Source organism: Myotis nattereri, assembly GCF_964212035.1.
Source record: "Myotis nattereri genome assembly, chromosome: 9".
Classification (NCBI taxonomy): Eukaryota; Metazoa; Chordata; class Mammalia; order Chiroptera; family Vespertilionidae; genus Myotis; species Myotis nattereri.
The window spans coordinates 4,148,746-4,169,270 of record NC_138084.1 but is presented as its reverse complement, the minus strand read 5'-3'; the positions used below and the strand labels follow the sequence as shown (position 1 = coordinate 4,169,270).

General features: G+C 56.2%; 2 protein-coding genes across 2 annotated transcripts; one reads left to right on the top strand and one right to left on the bottom strand.

Annotated features, from left to right (window-relative positions):
• Positions 1 to 2,516: 2,516 nt before the first annotated feature.
• NAA40 (N-alpha-acetyltransferase 40, NatD catalytic subunit) lies at positions 2,517 to 16,584 on the bottom strand. The gene is made up of 8 exons (XM_081099212.1): positions 16,458 to 16,584; positions 10,705 to 10,800; positions 9,797 to 9,849; positions 6,270 to 6,365; positions 6,027 to 6,185; positions 5,806 to 5,889; positions 5,348 to 5,425; positions 2,517 to 5,074 (listed from the first exon to the last, which is right to left on the bottom strand). Exons 1-8 carry the CDS (start codon positions 16,461 to 16,463, stop codon positions 4,933 to 4,935), a joined length of 714 nt encoding a protein of 237 aa, XP_080955338.1. The 5' UTR covers positions 16,464 to 16,584; the 3' UTR covers positions 2,517 to 4,932.
• On the top strand, positions 8,395 to 9,192 carry LOC308524636 (phosphatidylethanolamine-binding protein 1). Its single transcript, XM_081099213.1, has one exon. The coding sequence runs from the start codon at positions 8,493 to 8,495 to the stop codon at positions 9,054 to 9,056; it is 564 nt and encodes a 187-aa protein (XP_080955339.1). The 5' UTR covers positions 8,395 to 8,492; the 3' UTR covers positions 9,057 to 9,192.
• Positions 16,585 to 20,525: the final 3,941 nt, after the last annotated feature.

Below are 20,525 nucleotides of genomic sequence, written 5' to 3'. Positions count from 1 at the left end.
TTTTCCTACGAAGGAGAACTGGATGAGCTACTGAAGGTCGTGCTGCAGCTACGGGGCTGCCTGGCCAGAATTCCAGAGCAGGACTATCTGCTCCAAACCCCGTGTGTTTAACCATCTTCACACAAGGTGCTGCGGGGGCGTTTCCAGAAGTTCCAGTTTGGATACTGTGCAACAGGACCACAGGCTGTGGCAGGGGCTGGGAACACAGGAGCTTTGGAGGGAACTCAGCCCATGGAGGTCAGCGGGGGCTCACAGAAAGGGCCGTGGACCCAGAGCGCCCCAAAGGATGGGCTGTGCCCGAGCTTCCCCCTCCCCTCTCCCCGCCACACTCACGGGTACTGGCAATGTCCAGCAGTCTCGCCAGGCCCCACCTCCAGCTACCAGGCTCCCTGCCCCGGCTCTGGCAAACAGCAGGACAGATCCTTCCAAATCTAAATTCTCTCCCCTCTCAAAGGGAACAGCCTAGGGGCTCAGGGCTGGAGCCCAGCTGGGTGCCTAGCAGAAGGAAGGGCAGGGCCCCCTGCTGCCCTATGGGCTTTGTCAGGCCTTTGTCTTAGGAACAAAGTACTAACGCCCAGATCAGAGCACAGCCAGGGGCCTTCCTGTGGTGCCTGGGTGACTCCCTGGAGGGAAAGGAGGAACCGTTTGTGGAAGAGGCACACACAGCCCAGAGACGTGACTTCTCAGAAACCCGACCAGAGGAGGGAGGCTGGTAGAGGTCGGGCACCCAGGCTGAGTCTGCAATGGCCCAGGCAGGGTTTGCACCTGGGTCTGCTGCAGGCTGTGAACTGCGAACGTCTCTGCTCTGACCAGCCCCCAGCAGCCCCTCTCCCCAAAGCAGGGGCAGGCCTGGTGCAGCTGTCAGGCAGTGACAGGGAAGGGGTGCTGCTGTCCTGCTGGCGGCTTCCCCTGTCCAAGGCCCTCTTCCAACCCTCCTTGTGGGTAAGCCTCACGAGGCAGCCACTCCTCGATACTGGCTTCTCAACGCCTCCCCATCTTTCTTGGCAGCCCCCCCCCCCCCACGTGGGACAGGATCCATACGAGCAAGCACTGCACTGCACCCTGCACGCAGGGGTGAGTTGTCACTTGCACATCAGGCTCATCAAATGCCTGTTTCCTCCGTCACAGCCAGGTAGCAACATGCCTGCTTCGGGCTGTCCAGTCCACATGCTCCTGGCCACACCTCCCCATCCTCCCAGACCCTGGTGCGCAGGCGGCGGAGCAGCCTCGCCTCTGCTGCCCTTGGAGAGGAAGCGCAGGAACTAGGGTAGCCCTGCCCTGGGTGAAAAGCCTGGGGTCGGGTCAAAACCAGCTCAGCTCCGACCACTCACCCAGCGACTGTGCCTCCTGCTCCCGCTGCTCCCTCAGCAGCACCTTGAGCAGAGAAGCCTGCGCGGCAGCTGGAGGGAGGGGAGGGGGGGGGGGTAGAGGCCGGAGGCCGGAGGCAGGTGGAGGACCACAGGGGCCCTGGCCGCTTAGGAAGAGGGAGGGCAGATGATGAAGGAAGGGCCTCACCCTTTCCAACCTTAGCCTTTACCTTGTAGCCAGGGGCTGGTCATTCCAAGGAATTCCTGCCTGCGACTGACAGCCTTCAGGGAACAAGGAGCTTTCTGTCCCGAGCGGAATGCCCTCCCCTTCCCAAGCACCATGATACCTTTCTTTGTGCCGCACAGATAAGACGGCTGCACAAACCACCCCCTGGGTGTGCCCGCCCACACGGCTGAGGCCACGACCGGAGGCACCCTGCTCCTCTCCCAGGGTAACTGACCCTCCAACACACAAATACTCCCTTGGCCTGTGAGTTCCACCCTAGCCTCCCTCTCCACCTTCCAGCAGCTGTGATCCCCACAGGAGCACAACAGGCCCGCCCCTTCAGTGTCCACAGGAAGTGCCTCTGAGCTCTACCTTCCCCCACTTCCTGCCTCTCCCAGCTCACCCCGGCCAGGACTGGCAGGAGTCCCGCGTGGGAGAGGAGCTGCATGGCTCCATCTGTCACACTTGAGGGCAGGACAGAGCCTCCCCAGCTCATAACTTTCCTCCCCGTCAGGCCCGGCATGAGTGACCCTCCCTCGGAGCCTTTGCCTTCGGAGTGGAGGGGAGAGGGGTTGGAATCTTAAGGCCCAGAGGATATTCGGAGGAACCCAGTCAAGTGAAAGGGAGAAACAAACACCAACACTCTCCTCCACTCCACACCCACGCTGCGCGGGAATTCACGTTCAGCCACAGACGTCAGGTGTCACAACGATGCAAAGCAGGTGCCCCCTACCTTTGACCTCTGCCCAGGGCTTCTGGGAAGTGACAACACGTGCCTTTGGTCTCAGCTCCTACCTCTGGCTGCTCCCCCCAGACACCGAGGTTTCTCAGGCCTGAAGCTCTTTCACAGGCAGGGAGGGACAAGGCGCCATCGCAGCTGCACGCCTCCAGGCACAGGCCCCACTCTGGACAGTCTGGAGACCAAGGGTGTCCCCTGAGCCCACACCGCCCATGGCACCCAGCACAGGCACTATCCCAGCAGCTGACAAAGTATCCTTTATTTGTGACATACAAATACAACCAATGCAAAAAGAGATCACTTTTCCCCTTTGATTCCAGTGATAACAAGTTGCTAAAGAAAAAATATATACTTCAAAGTTTCCTCTAAAAAACCCAGGAAGGGTTAAAAACCATACACGTCATATACACATTTGACATCAACAAAAATAACCTGAAATAGTGAATACAACTAAAAGAAAAATCTTTAAAAATATTTTAATGTGCCCCAATCAATCAACAAAAAGCCCGGAAAAGGCCTGCTGGTTCTCACCATGGCCCGGGTCAGTGGGAAAGGCGGAGGGTTGAGAACTGACGGGCTCAGCACTGACAAGAGCCCCCTGCTGGCCTCAGGCAGCGCCTCGCAGCCCCAGCCCCTCGGGAGCAGCCCGGGCAGTGGCCAGGAGGCTGCACAAGGGGGCATGGCACCAAGAGCCCAAATGGATTCGGTGCCAGGTGGTCAATGACCAGAAAGAGACATGCACTGAACTCACCTTATGTGGGACTTACACTGGGGGTTCCTTTTGGTCCCCTTGAGTGGGAGGTATCAGAAATCCATGATCTAAGACAATAAATAGTTATCATTCTGTCTTTGAGAGACAGGAATCAGAGGAAACACTCTCCCTAAACATGCTTCAGTCGTTCCATGATTCTTGGAAGCCCAATGCCCTCCCAGAAACTGAAACTCCGCCCCTCGGGTGAAATGCCCTGGGAGCCAGCAGGACAAGGACACGGGAGGGCTTACTCCAGTGTAAAGCTGCAGGGCCCTCTCCCAGCTGGGGAGTCAAGAGCAACGAGGAGCGCTCGGCGGGGGCTGGTGAAGGCGGCCATGTGCAGACCCGCACAAGCAGGGCCTGCGGGAGAAGCAAGCACAGCCCAGGGAGGCCCGTCAGCAGAGGCCGGAGTCAGGGCAGCGTGGGCTGAGCAGACGAGGTCGGAAGGACCCCCGGCCTCCAGGACAGCAACTTTACGCAGGCTAGAACTTTAAGACACGCCCTAACGCAGAGCTGGAGGCGTCTAAGTGGAGGCGTCAGGGGCTTGTTCCTGGATAAGGATTTGGTCATTTTCCCGGAGGGAGAACAAGGCCTGGGATTAGGACAAGTGGAAGCTCTGACCCCACAGCCTCTATCCTGAGAAGAGGAAGGCCTTCCTGCCCTGCGCCAGCCGCGCCGCCCCAGGTGACCCCAGAGAGGAGCCGTGTGCCCCCCCCCCACCAGGCCGTCCTGCTGCAGCCCGAGCAGCGGCCAGGGCAGTGGCACTAGTGCCTCACTGAGGCAGCGAGGGGCGAGGCTGGGAGCGCAGGCGGGGGGCCTGCTGCTGGCTGGGGGCTCTCTGAAGAGGGGGGAATGCCCACCCGCAGAGAGCTGTCAGCACCAAGATCTGAGAGGACGATGCCAAGAAGGAGAGGTCCTTCTGGGGGGAGAGGGGCTCCCTGATGTTATTCCCCCTTAGTAGGAAGAGGTATCTGGGGCGGGGTGAGAGGTAAGGGAGGGTGTGAGGGCGATGGCGAGGACAGGCAGGACCTCTGGCTTTTTCTAGGATTTAGAAACCTGAGCCACTGCCATAGATCGAGGTCAAGCTTAGAATGCAGCAAAGTCCAAAAGCCCAAAGGAGCAATGCGGCCCCACTCAGCACCTTGCTCCCGGCCTCCTCAGCCCCACTGACAGCGAGGGGGAGCGAGGCAGCCTTCTTCCCAGAGCTGGCTGGTCCCTGGGACAGCCCCCCTCTAACTGGGTCCACAGAGCACAGCTGGAGAGGGCTCCCTTGCTTGCCTGCCGCAGCACAGACCTTCCCGGGACGCCATCAGAGCATTCCGCCCGCGAAGCAGGAGTCTGAAGCCTCGCTGTGCCCAGACCTCCCACCACGTCCATTCCTCTTCGAGGCCCAGCCAGACCCTGACCAGGGCTCCAGGACTTTCAGAGGTGGGCATAAGCACTCCATCTGTCCGTGTGCGTGCGCGTGTCCGTGTGTGTGCGTGCGTGCTAGTGTGTGTCTGTGCGTGCGTGTGTCCATGTCCATGTGCGTGTCCGTGTGTGTGCATGTGTGTGTGGCAGGAGGTTCGTAGGGGGGCAGTGTCAGGAATCCAGCTACGGAGGAGTCGGGGAATTTTACGCTCCAGGGCACAGGAGTGGAGTGAGAAGGCAGCCTCCATGCCAGGATGACGTCACACCCGGCCTCCACCGGCTTTCTTCCCTCGGCATCCTCTCCTCTCGGCTCCCTCCTGGCACTGCTCTTCTAGGAGAGAGGAGGAGGGGCACTTGGACCACTCCTTCCCAGGGTTCTGCTCTCAGGGCGCAGCCTGGCACATGTAGGGCTGAGGAGGCCACAGCTCTGAGGGCACCTGGCAGGTGGCATGAGACCGGGGAGAGGGTAGACCTTGGAAAGGGCGCTCTGGTTGGGAGTTCAGTGACAGCAGCCACCACAGTGCCCACCAGCATGGGAATGCTGGCTGTCCCCAAACTTGGTCCTCCGGCTCAGGATCTCGTAGGAGCAGTCCTCCCCACAGCAACCTGACATGCTGGGGGAAGAGTCATCGATTTCAAATCTGCAAGGCAGGCAGGAGGAGAGGTTGGTTGCAGGAGCTGACTGCCTTCCTCCCTGGCCCAAGAACTTTTCCACCACCACACTCATGAGACCCCCAGGTGTGAGGGTACAGGGGGGCAGGAGTCTGAGCCAGAGGGCACTCCCAGGCCATCCACCAACCCCCATCCCCACGACCACGGGACGGGGCGCTAGGCATCAGGATGGCCAGAATGGGGCCAGGACCAGGAAAAAGGTGGTGGGGAGGAAAGTCCCACACCAGGGCCCAGCTCCTTACTGCAGCGCTTCTCTGAAGAACTGGTAGGCGCCATGATTGTGCTTAAATACTGTTAACATCACCTTCTTCATCTGTGTGCTGAGGAGAAAGCAGAGAGCATGCCGTGCTTCCTCTCTCGTGCCTCTGCCTGCCCCTCAGAAGCACTTCTGCGCCCCGAGTCCAGCCTCTGTCTGGGGCACCCACAGCACTGCTCCCCTCTGATAAGGGCTGATGAGACTGCACGGGCAATAGGCCACCACGGCCTGACCGGCTTCTCCACTTGCTCTCCGCACCCCCATTATACACGAGGCGCAGGTACAAAATCTGGGGTCACAGCAGGACAGGGAATATCTTGCTGAGAGGGTTCTAGATGCCCTTCTTCCAAAACATTCCCGGGAGCCTTGTTCTCCATGGAGACGCATGGAGCAGCGGACCCTCCGCGGCAGCTCCTTCCAGCTGTGCGACGTGGTGGCCCTTACCTATTGGCCACGAGCTGCAGAATCTGAATGAGGAACTTCCCCAGGCCTTTCCGCCGCACCTTGCTTTCCAACTGCACTTCGTAGCTGGTGAGGAAAGCAGAGGGGGAGCTGCAGAGGCTCCGGCCGCCACAGGACACGGACAGGCACGGCGGGCTGTGCCACCCACTGCAGTGCCTGCAGCAGGGTCTCCTCCCCACACCGCACCCCTGCCGGGCTCCTACCAGTACAGGACTTCATCCCCACACTCCACGTCGAACCGGAAGTGAGAGAAGGCAACGGGGACGGAACTGTTTTCCCAAGCAATGAGGTACCAGGCTCGGTCATCTGTCATTTCCTCCCGCTTTTCTCGGTCCTTCCAGCCCCACTCACTCTGCTCATACCTGGGAGAGGGGGGGCAGTCAGGACCAGGAGCTCCGGGAGGGGAGAGCAGCCTGGGGCAAGCCCGCGGCCGTCGGGCGTCTTACATGGTCTGCATGTTCATTTTGGTCAGGTCGAAGGCCCAGTCCACTGTGGCTGCCTCCAATCCAGACACTCGCTTACACTCAATGGAGACGTTTAACCTGAGAAGACAAAGAAGCATTTGAAGCCGTTCCTGCTCTCAGGCACTTTTCCTGCTGCGTTAGTTCTGAACGGACTCCTCCCTGGGCTCCCATGAGACCTCTTCCTTTTTATCTACCGTCTCCTTTGAAAGCATCTGGGTGACCTCAGGCCCCCAAGGAGACTATGGCCCACACCGCCCTCTGAGGAGCGCTGCCTGCTGCCTCCTCTGAGGACAATACAGGTGCTCTCGGAGGGCCAGAGTAGAACAGGTCCGACCCCACACTGTTTCCCAAAACTAACAAACGCTGCAGGCATTAAGTGTCGCAATCTGCTATTTATTTCTAAATGAAACATGAATAAATCATAGTTCAATTCCTCGGCCAAACTGCGAACTCACATTCTCCAGGTAGTGCCACATTCCGAAGGGTCTGGAGTCAGCAACTCCACGTCCTTATCTTTCGGTGACCTTCAACATGACCCCTCAGAGGGCGTTCCCACCCTCAGCTCTGCTGACTCGTGCACCATGTGAGCTGTACATGTGCTCAGCCACGTAAATTCGGAACTTCGTGGCTCAGAAGAGTTTTTCTTTCTTTGTAAATAGTGACCATGTGGAAGTCACTAAGCGCTACCTCAGTAAGGGATCTCTAAGCTATGGCCAAGCTATTCACCCAGAAGGTGAATAACAAAGCCGCCAGAGGAGCTGTGCTGTGTCTGATCACAGACAGAATGAATTAATGTGATACTGTGAGATTCAGACACAGCTCTGAAAGGCAAATATAGTGCTGCCTCATAGTCTTTGCGTCAAAACTCATGTATTTACATTTGTCTTTCTTGTTCATTAACATACTCATACCATCGCCCTGGCTGGTTTGGCTCGGTGGATAAAGCGTCAGCCTGTGGAGTGAAGGGTCCCGGGTTCGATTCCAGTTAGGGGTTCGTGCCTGGGTTGTGGCTTGATACCCAGTGGGAGACGTGTAGGAGGCAGCCAATCGATGATTCTCATCATTGATGTTTCTATCTCTCTCTCCCTCTCCCTTCCTTTCTGAAATCAATTTAAAAATATATATATTTTTAAAAAATAAACTCATACCACCTGCTACTTACAGAACTAGATACATTCTCTTTCCTCCTTAAAACAACCCTGCAAGTTTGGCATCTTCACTCCATTTAAGAGATTAAAAAATGAGGCTTATAGAGTATGACCGACTTATCTAAGTATAGTTAATAAGAGACACAGTTATGATTCAAACCTACAGCTGTGATTCTCTAAAACCATACCCCCATTTCCCCCCGCAGCCAACACATCTGTGGTAAAACAGATTATGCTTCCTATTTTATAAGCAAAGAGGACTGAAAGGAGAGGGGGCTTTAATCCAGATCCTACAGTAAATTAGATTAATAATAACAGCAGTAATAATTGCTGACACTGATCTAGCTTTTAGTATGCTCCAGGCACGAATGCTTTACATCTAATTCTCCTGATGGCTCCATTAGGAAGATGCTATTATTATTATTATTTTGTAAATATATTTTTATTGATTTCAGAGACGAAGGAAGAGGAAGAGATAGAAACATCAATGATGAGAGAGAATCATTGATTGGCTGCCTCCTGCACCACCACCCCCCGCCCCCGGGGATCAAGCCCGCAACCAGGCATGTGCCCTTGACCGGAATCAAACCCGGGACCCTTCAGTCCACAGGCTGACGCTCTATCCACCGAGCCAAACCAGCTAGGGCAGAAGGAAGATGCTATTATTAGATCCATTTCTAATTAGAAAATTCAGGCACAGAGAGGTTAAGTAATTTCTCCAGGGTCTCAAAGCCAGGAAGTTAAAATCCACTTACTGGCTTTGAGACCCTGGAGAAATCACTTAACCTCGCTGTGCCTGAATTTTCTAAAAGCGCACTGGATTGGGAATTAAAAGCCCCCTCGGCTGCCAGACTCAGAAATCCCATTCAACTCCTCTGTATGAAACGAGAGTCGGCCTGGATGACTTTTTAAGAGTTTCAGCTCTATGATTCTTTGTCCAGAAAGAATAACAGGGCTCGCGCGGTCTCCGGCCTGTTTGGGAACCGCTTCCAGTCGGTGCTGTTGGCCTGCGCCCGGTTCCCCCGCGTCTCCCCGCTAGTCCCCGCTCGGCCGCGTGATGCCGGTGGACCTCAGCCAGTGGTCCGGGCCCTTGAGCCTGCAGGAGGTGGACGAGAGCCCGAAGCACCCGCTGCAGGTCAAATACTCCGGGGCGGAGGTCGACGAGCTGGGCAAAGTGCTCACGCCCACCCAGGTGAAGAACCGGCCCACTGGTATTTCATGGGATGGCCTTGATTCAAGTAAACTCTACACCCTGGTCCTGACAGACCCAGATGCTCCAAGCAGAAAGGACCCCAAATTTAGGGAATGGCACCATTTCCTGGTGGTCAACATGAAGGGCAACGACATCAGCAGTGGCACCGTCCTCTCTGATTATGTGGGCTCTGGGCCTCCCAAGGGCACAGGCCTTCACCGCTACGTCTGGCTGGTTTACGAGCAGGCCAAGCCGCTGAAGTGTGACGAGCCCGTTCTCAGCAACCGATCTGGAGACAACCGTGGCAAATTCAAGGTGGCATCTTTCCGCAAAAAGTACGACCTCGGGCCCCCAGTGGCCGGCACGTGTTACCAGGCTGAATGGGATGACTATGTGCCCAAGCTCTATGAGCAGCTGGCTGGGAAGTAGGGGAAAGCCAGGAGACAGACATCGCCCCGGGGCCCTAAGCAGTGTTCTCAAGTTCAGTGATGCATGTTGATTTCTCCTCTTGCCTGTTCCCACTCTCACAGGCGAGGCCTGAGCAGATAGAGCTGTAGGGTGTCTTTTCCTTCTACCTGTCCTTCATAACTGTGCAGGGCCACACACCCTGGATTTATGTTTTGATCAGATTTGAACTCCATTTTGGGGGCTATTTTGGTACTGTGATGTGGTCATCAGATCGTTAATATAAGAACAACCCAGAATTTAAAGGCGTGTCCTCTGAGGAGCAGCCCTGGAAAAGCAATCGGAGCGTCCCTTTCCTGCTGAGCCGCAGGGCTGGGTGAGGGGCGACCTGAAACCCGTTAGTCGGCCTGTTCGATGTATCGCTCTTCCTTGGTGTAACAAAAGCCAGTTTGGAGTTGCTAAATGTTGTGTTAATTCTGCCGTTTGCTTACAGTTGAATAAAAATAAAAACATTGTGTGGACAAAAAAAAAAGAAAAAAAAAGAAAGAATAACAAATCCTAGAGACATCCATCTGAGACTATGCAATCTGCTCATTTATGGATTCTTTTGTCACCCTGACCGGGGGATTTTCTATCAACAGGGCACTAGCCACCTTTTCTGCTTTTCCCTCACAAAGAAGAATGGGAAGATCTGAGTGAGGAAGCCTGCTCTGGGAAGGTGAATTCCTGAAGACACTACAGACAGCCGGGATGCTGACACTCACCCATTTCGATCGTATTTCTTGAACACGGGGAAAGCCTCTAAAGGGTCGCCAAGCTGTGGAGGGAAAGAAAGAGAAGTAGCACAAACACACACGTGGCAGCGCGTACGCTGACCTGAGCCCGCTGCTGGCCAGACCACACGGGGAGGCTTAGCTGCTGGCCAGGTACACCCTCACATGGACTCCCGCCGGCCTCAGCTCTGAAACCAGGTAAGAGGGAGGCTTTGGTAAGGAGGCCAAACAGAGTTAAGTTAGTTCGTTTGACAGGATAGGAAGAGACGCTCCTAGGCTAACACCAATACAGCCTGCTCACTGCTCACCTATCTTACCTGTCAAAACCCAAAGCAGGAAATCACACCCCTGAGCCACATCCCGCCAACGGGGACTGTTTACTGAGGGGCTACAAGAACAGCACAATGGGAGATAGGAAGCGGGCGGGAGGGCGACCAGCATCTCTCTGGTTCAGGCTGAAATCCGGGCCCATCTGTGCTCGGGTTCACGGCTACTCCTCCCGGCTGCAGCCTCTTGAAACCAGGTGGCTGCATCCTCCTGGTCCCAGAACACCCCGTGGTACTACACGGGCAGTCAATAAAGGTTTGAAGAATGACTGAGGAAATTATACCACTTTTTATGAGGGAGGTGTGCTCCCCAAAAGGCAAAATCCTAACAAAAATGTCTCCAGGCCCCTTCTACTGGTGAGACCCACAGAGGGGCGCAGCCCTTCCATCTGAGTCCGCATTTCCCTGCGCATGTGGGCCAACTGCCTGCCACCTGGAACCGCCCAGGCTCCTTTTCCTCAGCACGGAGGCAGCAGGGGGGGCAGTAACACAGTTCTGCCACAGGGTGGTGCCAACAGAAGTAAAAGTGAAAACAAGCTGAGGCTGGAGGAGGAAGGGACGGGAAGGAGTCACCCTGTTGGCGGCGTCCACTTTGGCACAGACGGCGTCCATGGCTGCGCGCTCCTCCAGCCGCTTCTGCTTCTTCTCCTTTGCTTTGCTCGACTTCCTCTGTAACCGAGAGAAGCAAAGCTGGCTTGAGGGCTGTGGCCAAGCCTTTGAGGAACCGAAGGGCCTGTCCCTGCGTCCGCAGACCTGGCCTCCAGCAGGAACTCGGAGCCTGGCTGCCACACTTGCTGGGGTGGGAACGGCCAAGCATGTTCCAGGCGTGAGACCTTGGGAGCGGCTCAGCTTCCGCCGGGAAGAGGCCTGGCCCTGGGGACTGCTGGGTCCCGGTGAGGGCACGAGACAATCCTGCAGCAGAGCCTGCCCCCAGCAGACGCCTAAGAAATACTCACTCCGCCATCCCCCCCGCCCCCACGGAGGGAACCCGTCATTTCAGACAGATTCAGGGCAGGTTTCGGGGAGGAGATGCATCCGAGGAGCTGCGGACAGAGGCGCCCAAGCGCAAGTTTGTTGGAAGCCTTTTCAGTGTCTCCAGCTGCAGGGGACAAAGCTTGGGAGCGGCCGTCTCAGCTGGGCCAAGGCGCTGTGGCTGCAGGAGACAGTGCTGCTCAGCCACGGCCAGTGAGTGGCAGGCACACTGGCAGTGAGGGCCCCTGGGGTTCACCTGGGGACAGAGGCCACAGGCAGAGGGAGGAGCGAAGGAGGCTGTCCTTGCACCGGGGAAACCACACACACGGCAGCGAGGGCAGATCCTATTGAGGCCCGTGTGCGGCTCTCTCAGGCCTACGTGGACCCTCCTGTAAAAAGCAGGGAACACAGGGAAAGAGCCCAGCTCCGGAGTCTGACAGAGCTCATCTGAAGCCTCTTTCTGCTCTTCAGTCCCTGCATCTTCAGCAAAACACTGCCTCCTTTCCCCATCTAACGAGAGGCGCCATGAATATCTACCTGGAGGCATTAAACCCTGAGGGTTAACATAGCACATGCTCAATAGATGACAGTTCTCATTCACACCCAAAAGCCAGAGCAGCACACACATCTGGAGGTGCTCATCCACCCAGCGGGGTGCAGGGGCGCCCCAAAGGCCCGGTAAGATGGTCTGAGCTCACCAGAGACAGGTCCTACTACCGCCAGTCACACCTTAGTGGACACTGATTGGTCCCAGGAAAGGTTGAGAAAAACCAACTGCTGGGAAGATTTCTCGGGATAAATTCTACCCTCAGTTCCACCGGGAATGACACTGCTTACTCCTACTTCAAGCAACCAGGAGGCAAGCGTTCAGGTCCCAGGACCCCCAGAGATTGCTCGTCCAGGTATAAACTCCTCCCCCACCAGCCATTGCTCTCTGCAGGCTGGGCACCGTGCTGGAGGCAGGTTCGATCCAGTTCTTGCCTCTCCAGAGGAAGGAACACCCAAGAGAACCTCCTGTCTTCCTGATGCTGGGATCTGGACACAGAACCAGCCCGTCGACCGCACAGACTAGCAGGTTTTGGAGCATCCATCTTTCTCTTAGGAACTGGGTTTCCAGACAGCCCTGAGATACACTCAGCTTGCAAAGGGCTTTCACAAACATTATCTGGTTCAGTTCCCAGGGCAGAAAACGTGACCTCCCTCACACATGAGGAAACTGAGGCTCAGAGAGATGGTATGACTCGTCCCAAGTTCCCCAGAGTAAATGGCAGAGCGGAAACTCAATCCCAAGGGCTGGGCCATAGATCCAGTGTTTGTTCCACCAGCCGTGCTCTCTCTCACTGGGAGAGCCCACGTCACTGCCCAAGACCTTCTCAGGCCGGCCAAGGTGAAGGTCAAGATGAGACCTCAAAAGCCCTCCAGCTAGCTATACAGCAATGCATTTCTCATTACCCTCTGGCTTGGTAATGGCTGGTATGATGTGCCGACACAGTGCCACCCCAAGTCCTATCTCCTTGAGGCGGGCAAGGGACAGGGAAACCTGAGACAGGTGTCCGGGGCTGTGCGATGGGGCAGAAAGAACATGAGCGTTGGCACCAATCAGGCCAGGCCAGTGCTCTTGCCGCCCCTGCATGACTTGTGAGCAACTCCATCTCCAGAAAAATGGGAATGCAACATGGCCTCACGGAACAGCTGTGAGGACAGGGCAGAGGTCAGCACACCTTCACACAGAAGCAAGCTCCCTTCCTCCACCCAGCACGCTAGCACTCTCTTAGCATGAGAGAGCTGAAGGATCAAAGGCGCTGGGAGGAAAGCATGACTCCAGGGACCCCGAGAGCACTGACACGTGGGTTCCCTCATTGCTAAGCACAGGAAGTGAGCAATTCCGAAGCACAAGCAGCAGGAGAGCCAACCCAGGCCTCTGGACTTATAGGCTCATGCATGCGGGGAACAGGCGAGCCAGGCAATCCTTGGAGTGAGGCGTGGGGCTGCCATGACCCCGACTGCAGATCCTGAAAGCGCCCCTTCAGCGCTTTGCTGCCTGCACGTGGGGTAGGAGGCCAACTGCAGCAGGCGGGGCCAGACAGGCAGGGGTCCCCCTCAAACCTAGCACGCCCTCGGAAAAGTGAGCTCCTACTGTTCCAATTAGCTTTGCCCCGTGTTGTGGAGGTAAGACTATCCTGCAGGGACACAGAAAAATTCTCCTAATTAAAATGGGAAATAAGCACAGTGAACAGTAAAGCTCATTGTGGTTAAGTGTCTTTCCCAAGGGAGCTTTCTATAACAAAGACTGTGGGATTTCGAGTCAAGAGACTGGATTTGATTTCCAACTCTTCTACTTAGTAGCTGTGTGACTTTGGACAAATTATTTAAACTTTTTCAGCCGGGTTTCTCTAAATCTCAATTTCCTCATCCATAAAATGGGACTAACAAGGATCCACTAGTGGCAGACACTCTGCTAGTGCTTTAATAGATGATTTATTTTAATCTTCACAAGAACTCAGCAAGGTATGTGTGCCCACTTCTTTGATGAGGAAACTGAGGCACAGAGAGGCCTTCCTGTTACCGTCTCCCTCCTTTCCCACCAGACCGCGCATTCCAGGAGGCAGAGGTCACATGTGCTTTATTTGCCAATTTACAACCCAGCACTCAGCAAACAGTAGGTACTCCATTCACATCTGATGAATCATTCAAGACTGAAATCCAGGTCTGAAACCTGGAGTCCATGCTCCTTCCATTACCACCTCAATTACATCTATGACACAGTATGAAGTGTGACATGTTTTCACATGCAGCTGTGAAACTCCTCCCCTTGCTGTTCCTACCAAATTAGTATCCCCACACTCAGTTCTCTGACATGGAGAAAAAAAATTTTTTTTAATCCTCACCCGAGGATATTTTCCCATGGATTTTTTAGAGAGAGTGGGAGAGAGAGGGAAAGAGAGAAAAATATCGATGTGAGAGAAACACATTGATTGGTTGCCTCCTGCATGTGCCCCAACCAGGGCTCGGGCTGGGGAGAAGCCTGCGACCAAGGTACGTGCCCTTGACCTGAATCGAACCCAGGACCCTTTGGTTCGAAGGCTGATGCTCTGTCCACTGAGCCAAACCACCTAGGACTGGAGAAATTTAAAGACACAAAAAGCACCCAGATGGGGGCAAGGGGCACCTTTCAGATAAAGAATCTGTCACGTCCTACATGTTCAGTGTTAATGGCCCCTATCCCACGAAGTAGCCAAGACCCGAAAAGAACCTCCGTTTGGGGCAAAGGGAGACATCTAAATTCTAATTCCTAAAACAATGCATGTGTGGCAGCCAGGGACAAAAGAATTCTGGAGAATGGTGCTCCATCTGATGCCACCCTCTTAGCCTGAGGTCAGCTGTCAAGTGGAGCGTGGCCCTCTGCTGGAAGGTGGCCACTACGGTGACCATCCTGACACTGAAGTGGGGCATTCACAGCCCCCGCCCATGAGGAATGAGGATAAGGAGAGGGTTCCAGTCTGTTTCAGGGAAGCAAATGGATGTCTCTCTCTTGCAGAGAGTTTTAGGACAGAAGGGACGAGGTAGGGGCATTCTGAGAAGCACATCTGTGACGTCTGAGGGGTGGGCCTGGGGCCTAAAGGACGCGAGAACCACAGAAGCTCTGAGGCCTGTGAGGACCTCAGCCAATAGGAAGTGTCGGCCCAGAATGGCAGGTTATGCTGCTTCTCTGCTCCGTCTACAGCGGCTGAGGCTGGGTAGATACCTAACGAGGAGCCGATACCGGGCACACACGTTTCCTTCCGTTTCAACAAGGCCTGGGTCTGGGGCCTCTCACCCACGTCCAGGTTAAATGTGCCCGAAGTCTCGAGACTTGACTTCCTACATATGGAATACACAGCACCCAAGCTTCCTTGTTGAACATGACCAATGTGTTTTGACGTGGGTTAAAGTGCTTGGACATGGGCTAGACAACTATTTCTAACAAGTTGATTTGTTCAGTCAATAACTATTTGAATGAGGAAAAAAAAAGCTAGGCCCTAACCAGTTTGGCTCAGTGGATAGAGCGTCGGCCTGCGGACTGAAGGGTCCCAGGTTCGATTCCGGTCAAGGGCATGTACCTGGGTTGCAGGCACATCCCCAGTAGGAGATGTGCAGGAGGCAGCTGATCGATGTTTTTCTCTTATCGATGTTTCTAACTCTCTATCCCTCTCCCTTCCTCTCTGTAAAAAATCAATAAAATATATTTTTTAAAAAAAATCTAGGTTAGTAACAGCCGGGACACACCCAGTGTTTAAGTAAAACTAGCACACATCCACTTCAGATGGCTAAGTAAAGGCTGAGAACACAGGCAACAACCACAGCCACTGTTCACGAGGCTACCGGGCCATTTACACCCACTCCCTCCCGTCATCCTTCCACGTCCCACCGGGAGGTCCGCCACCCCCATCACATCCACGGGGAACCCTCACTCACAGGGGCCCCGTCCCTGGCACTGGGTCGTGTTGCCAGCCAGGGGAGGGGCTGGGACTGCGGTGGCTCTAGCTCCAGAGTCCGGGCTCCGGAAAGTGGGGGGACCCCATGTCAAAACTAACATGTAACGCGGGGTGGGGGTGGGGGGGCGGTTGCACGGTCAGGAGAGTGCCTGGTGCGCCTCCGCTCGGGGCGGGGGAAGGCGAACCCCGGAAACACGTGCGCCACTCCCATCGGCACCCGGCGGCCTGGCACGGAGCAGCTGGCCCCGGGCGTCCACGCCGAGCTCCGCTGCAAAGCCACCTGCGGCGCCCAGGCTGGGGATGCCGGCACCGCCTCCCGCAGAAGGACTTGGAAAGAGCAGGGAGCCGGCTTTACTGAGAGCCGTGTAGCGGGCCGCGGCGGCAGGGACTCGGGAGACCGCGTCGGGCTGGCCCCCGGGCCCCGTCCGTGTGACCTTGGCTGGTGCCTCCTTTTCTCTGGGCCTCGGCTGCCTCCCGGCCAGGGCTGAGCTAAGATGTGGGAAGCCGCAAGGCCGGTGACAGCCAGGTGACAGGGACCCCTGGGGACGGGGGGCACCCCAAGATCCGCGCAGGGGCAGGGGAAGGCCAAGGGGATCGCAGGTCAGCTCGGAAGGCGGGCGGACGGGGCGCGAAGGGCGGGGGCACCCGAGGGGATGGGGTCCGGAGAAGGGGGGCTCCCCAGGGGACTCCCGCGCTGGGCCGGGTATGGGGACACTCAGAATGGGGGAGTCGGGTGATTTGGGGGGGCTGGGGGGTCACGTGAGGCCGGAGGGGGTCGGGGTCACGTGAGAGGGGGGTTCAGGAACAATGGGGGCGCAGGGAGCAAGTGGAGCGGGGAGCGCCCCGGACCCTCGCGTCTCCTCTCTCCGCCTCACTCACCCCCATGGCGGCAACGGCGGCGGCGGCCCTCAGCTCCTCTTTCCCACACTTGCCGGCAGGAAGGCGGCAACGGCAGCTACGGCGGCAGCGGCGACAGCAGAGCGACCGCGGTCCCTGCACCGCGCATGCGCCTGGCGGGCTCCCCCGCGCGCCCTGGTGGGCACCGCGCGTGCGCACAGCCAGGGGACGGGGGGGGGCGCGTGCAGGTGGAGAGCGCGAGAGGCGGGCCGAGGGTCTTGCAGCCCAAAGAGGCGGGAGTCGCAGAGCAGCGTCGCGCTGAGAATGACGTAGCCCCGGGCCCGCCCCCTCCTCGCCAGGCTGCTTCTGTAGCTATGGCAACAGCTGCGCCGCGCTGAGAAGCGCGCCTCTGGGCAGCCTGGCGCTCAGCATCTCTGTGGCCCCGCCGGGCCGGAGCAGCCACTTTCACAGACAACCAAACCGTCACGACCTCTGAAGTACCAGCCCCTCCTGCAACTCTGGGGCACAGGGGAAGTTTTTATTTTATTTTAATTGATTTTAGAGAGAGGGAGAAAGAGAAATATTAGTGTGAGAGGCGCATGGATGAGTATGCACCAGACCAACGATCGAACCTGTAACCTTTTGCTGTCCGGGATGACGCTCCAACCAACTGAGCCACACACACCTGGCCAGGGCACAAACGTTCCCACCTAGATCCTGAACTCTTTATTTTTTTAGATATATTTTTATTGATTTCAGAGAGAAAGGGAGAGGGAGACAGAAACATCAATGATGAGAGAGAATCATTGATCGCTGCCTCCTGCGTGCCCCACTTTGGGGATCCAGCCTGCAACCAGGCATGTGCCCTAACCAGGAATTGAACCATGACCACCTGGTTCATAGGCCGATGTTCACCACTGAGCCAGGTCGGTGGGGCTAGATCCTGAACTCTTGAAATTCCCTTCTAACTAGAGTCCCATTATTCATTCATCCATCTTGTCACCATTCGTTCACCCTCCATTTATTTGCTCTCTCAACATTTACTGTGCAGAGACCAGGGGCCACAGAGAAGAACAAGATGCTGGTTGCAGTCTAAAACAGGACTCTAGAGAGGAGACAGGCATGTAACAACTGTTCATGAAGACTGGATGGTGCTGTGAAAAATGAGACAGTATTTCAGTCTATTCCAGAAGACCAAAACGTGACCCCCACATGACCTTCGTTAGAACCACCCAGGGAGCCTGTGCCCTGTGTACACTCCCGGGGCCCACAAAAACCCCAGGGCAGAGGCAGAGCCCTTGCTCCTGGGAGCTCTGCAGGTAGGGTTGAACACACGAAAATGGGAGAGAGACTGCCCAGGACTTCAGCTTCACAGGCTGTCAGGTTTCGCTCATTATCCCGTCTTCAGTGCTCAAAACGCACTCAAACATTTGCTGAGTGCCGACCATCTGCTAGACACTGTTTCCAACAGCAAAGAAAACAATACCAAACAGAAAAGACACCGCTCCCATAGGACTGGAAGGAGGAGGCAGATAATGAAATGAATGGGTAAAATACACACTACACCGGGTGACAGGTTCTGTGGAGGGAAAGGCAGGCAAAGAGGTCAGGGTTTACAGTTTTAACCAGGATGCTCGGGGAAGGCAAGCACGAGGTGACATTTGAGTCAAGATCTGAGAGGAGGGGGCAAATCATGAGGACCCATGGGGAAAGGGCATTTCGGTCAGGGGGTACGGCGAGGGCAAAACCTCCAAGCTGGAACATGGTTGGAATGTTTGGGGAACGGCAGGAAGTACCGTGTGGTTGGAGCAGGGTGGGCCAGCAGAATAGTAGGAGGTGAAACCAAACGGGTAAGGAGGAGATCGTGTAGGGCTGGTAGGTTTTGAAAGACTGGGATACTAGAGCGAGCTGGGATACTATCAGAGCGTCTGCGTGCAGGAGCAGTCGGGCTGCTTGTAGTGCCGCCCTGGCGCTGGGGTGAGGAGAGTGTAGGGGCAAGGTCAAAGGAAGGGCCGTGCAGAGGCCACTGCTCTCACCAAGGCAAGAGTGGTGGTGCTGGCACCGGCGGGGCAGCAGTGGAGGTGGGAGAAGGGGTCAGGACCTGGGTGCGTGTTCAGGGTAGAGCCAACGGGACTTGCTGGAGGAGTGGATGGAGGGTGTGAGGGAAATAAAAGAGTTAAGACACCTTCAGATTTTTAGGTTGCGCCACAGGAAAAATGGATTGGCTTCACCTGAGATGAGGACGACTTTGCCAGGAGCCACGTGGGACAGGTGGGAGTGGGGAAGGGGAAGATGAGGAACTCAGTTTCGGCCACGTCTGTTTTGAGATGTTTTTTAGATGTTCGCATGGATGCGTGGAGTAATCAGAGTCTGGAACTCAGGGGAGAGGTCTGGGCAGGAGATAGGTATTTCAGCACAGTAGGCCTATGGGTGGTAGTTAAAGCTGGGGGAGGCTGCGGGAGGCTTGGAGGGAGCGTAGGTAGACTGAATGAGTCTTCAGCCTGGATCCTATTCCTCGGTCAGGAAATCGGTCCCCAGCATTCTGAGGACCAAAAGGGGGGGCTAAGGGTCAGAGGAGAGTGGCCAAGGTGGGGCATCGCAACTTACCTTTGGAGGAGGAGGAGGCAAGGAGATCTGGGGGAAGCATGAAGCAGTGGGGTGCGGTAGGAGTGAGGTTCAACCCCCACCCCGCACAGTGCCCCTCCCTGCTTGGCTTCTCCCCTCTCTCCACCCCTGTCCAGTTCCATGGCCAGCTGTTTCAGGGAGCGGGTGCTGGCCACCAAGACACCTTGCGCCCTGTTTTTCCTTCCACCCCCCCCCCCCCAGGCTGCTGGAATTTGCTGGCTACCAGACAAGGCCTGGGAGGGGAGAGCCTAGTAGTCCCTTGGGGAGGTGACATCATGTAGCCACCCCCCTAATTGTGAGACTACCCATAGCAAGCATTTCACCATCTTCTTCCAAGGGGGTTCTGGGAGTTAAATGAGATGGGATGGCGGACAGCACCTGGCATGGCCGGGGGCAGGAAAGGAATCCCCTCCCACGTACAAAAGTACATCTGCCCACCTGCTGTGCCCCTGCCCCTCCCCTCCCTGCCAGACTGCATTTCCTGCCAAACGCCTGCCCCTATTGACCAGGCTGTGCACACCCAGGGGCCCTGCTCCACTCTGCTCCTCTCTGACCCTGCTCTCAGGCCTGTACCCTCCCACCTTCTTCCTGGACTCCTCCTCCTCCTCTGTCTCCCCTTCACCCCAAGATAACCACTCCCCCGAATACTGTCCTTGGCCCCCCTGCCACTCCAGAGCCCTCAGCTGCTCCCAGCTATTCATCTGCTCATTTGCTTGGCAGAGGCTCGGGGCCACTGTGTGCTCCATGTTGTCGTCTGAGCAGGAGAACAGGCTGTGTCCCAGCACAGCGGACTTTACCGAGTCATCAGCTGGCCCGCCCGAGGGTCCTTGATTTCCCCCAAAAGAATCTGAATGGCCCTAACCGGTTTGGCTCAGTGGATAAAGCATCGGCCTGCAGACTGAAGGGTCCCAGGTTCGATTCCGGTCAAGGGCATGCACCTTGGTTGTGGGCACATCCCCAGTAGGGAGTGTGCAGGAGGCAGCTGATCGATGTTTCTCTCTTATTGTTGTTTCTAACTCTCTATCCCTCTCCCTTCCTCTCTGTAAAAACATCAATAAAATATATTTTTTTTAAAAAAAGAATTTGAATGTTCTCCACCTGCCTCTTCCTGCCACGGGGGGGGGGGGGGAAGAGAGGTAGGGGGGTGGTGATGGGGGGAGGGTGAGCCTCCTCCAAGGCCAGACTTCCCTGGGGCTCACCCCCCTCAGGGTCCCTCCCTGAAGCCCCCCTCCCTCCTCCAGCCTTCACCCCGCTCCTCTCCAGCTCCAGCCTGCCCTGGGCCGCCCTCTTACTCAGAAACATCTGGAGCCGAAACCGGTTTGGCTCAGTGGATAGAGCGTCGGCTTGCGGACTGAAGGGTCCCAGGTTCGATTCCGGTCAAGGGCATGTGCCTGGGTTGCGGGCACATCCCCAGTAGGGAGTGTGCAGGAGGCAGCTGATCGATGTTTCTCTCTCGTCGATGTTTCTAACTCTCTATCTCTCTCC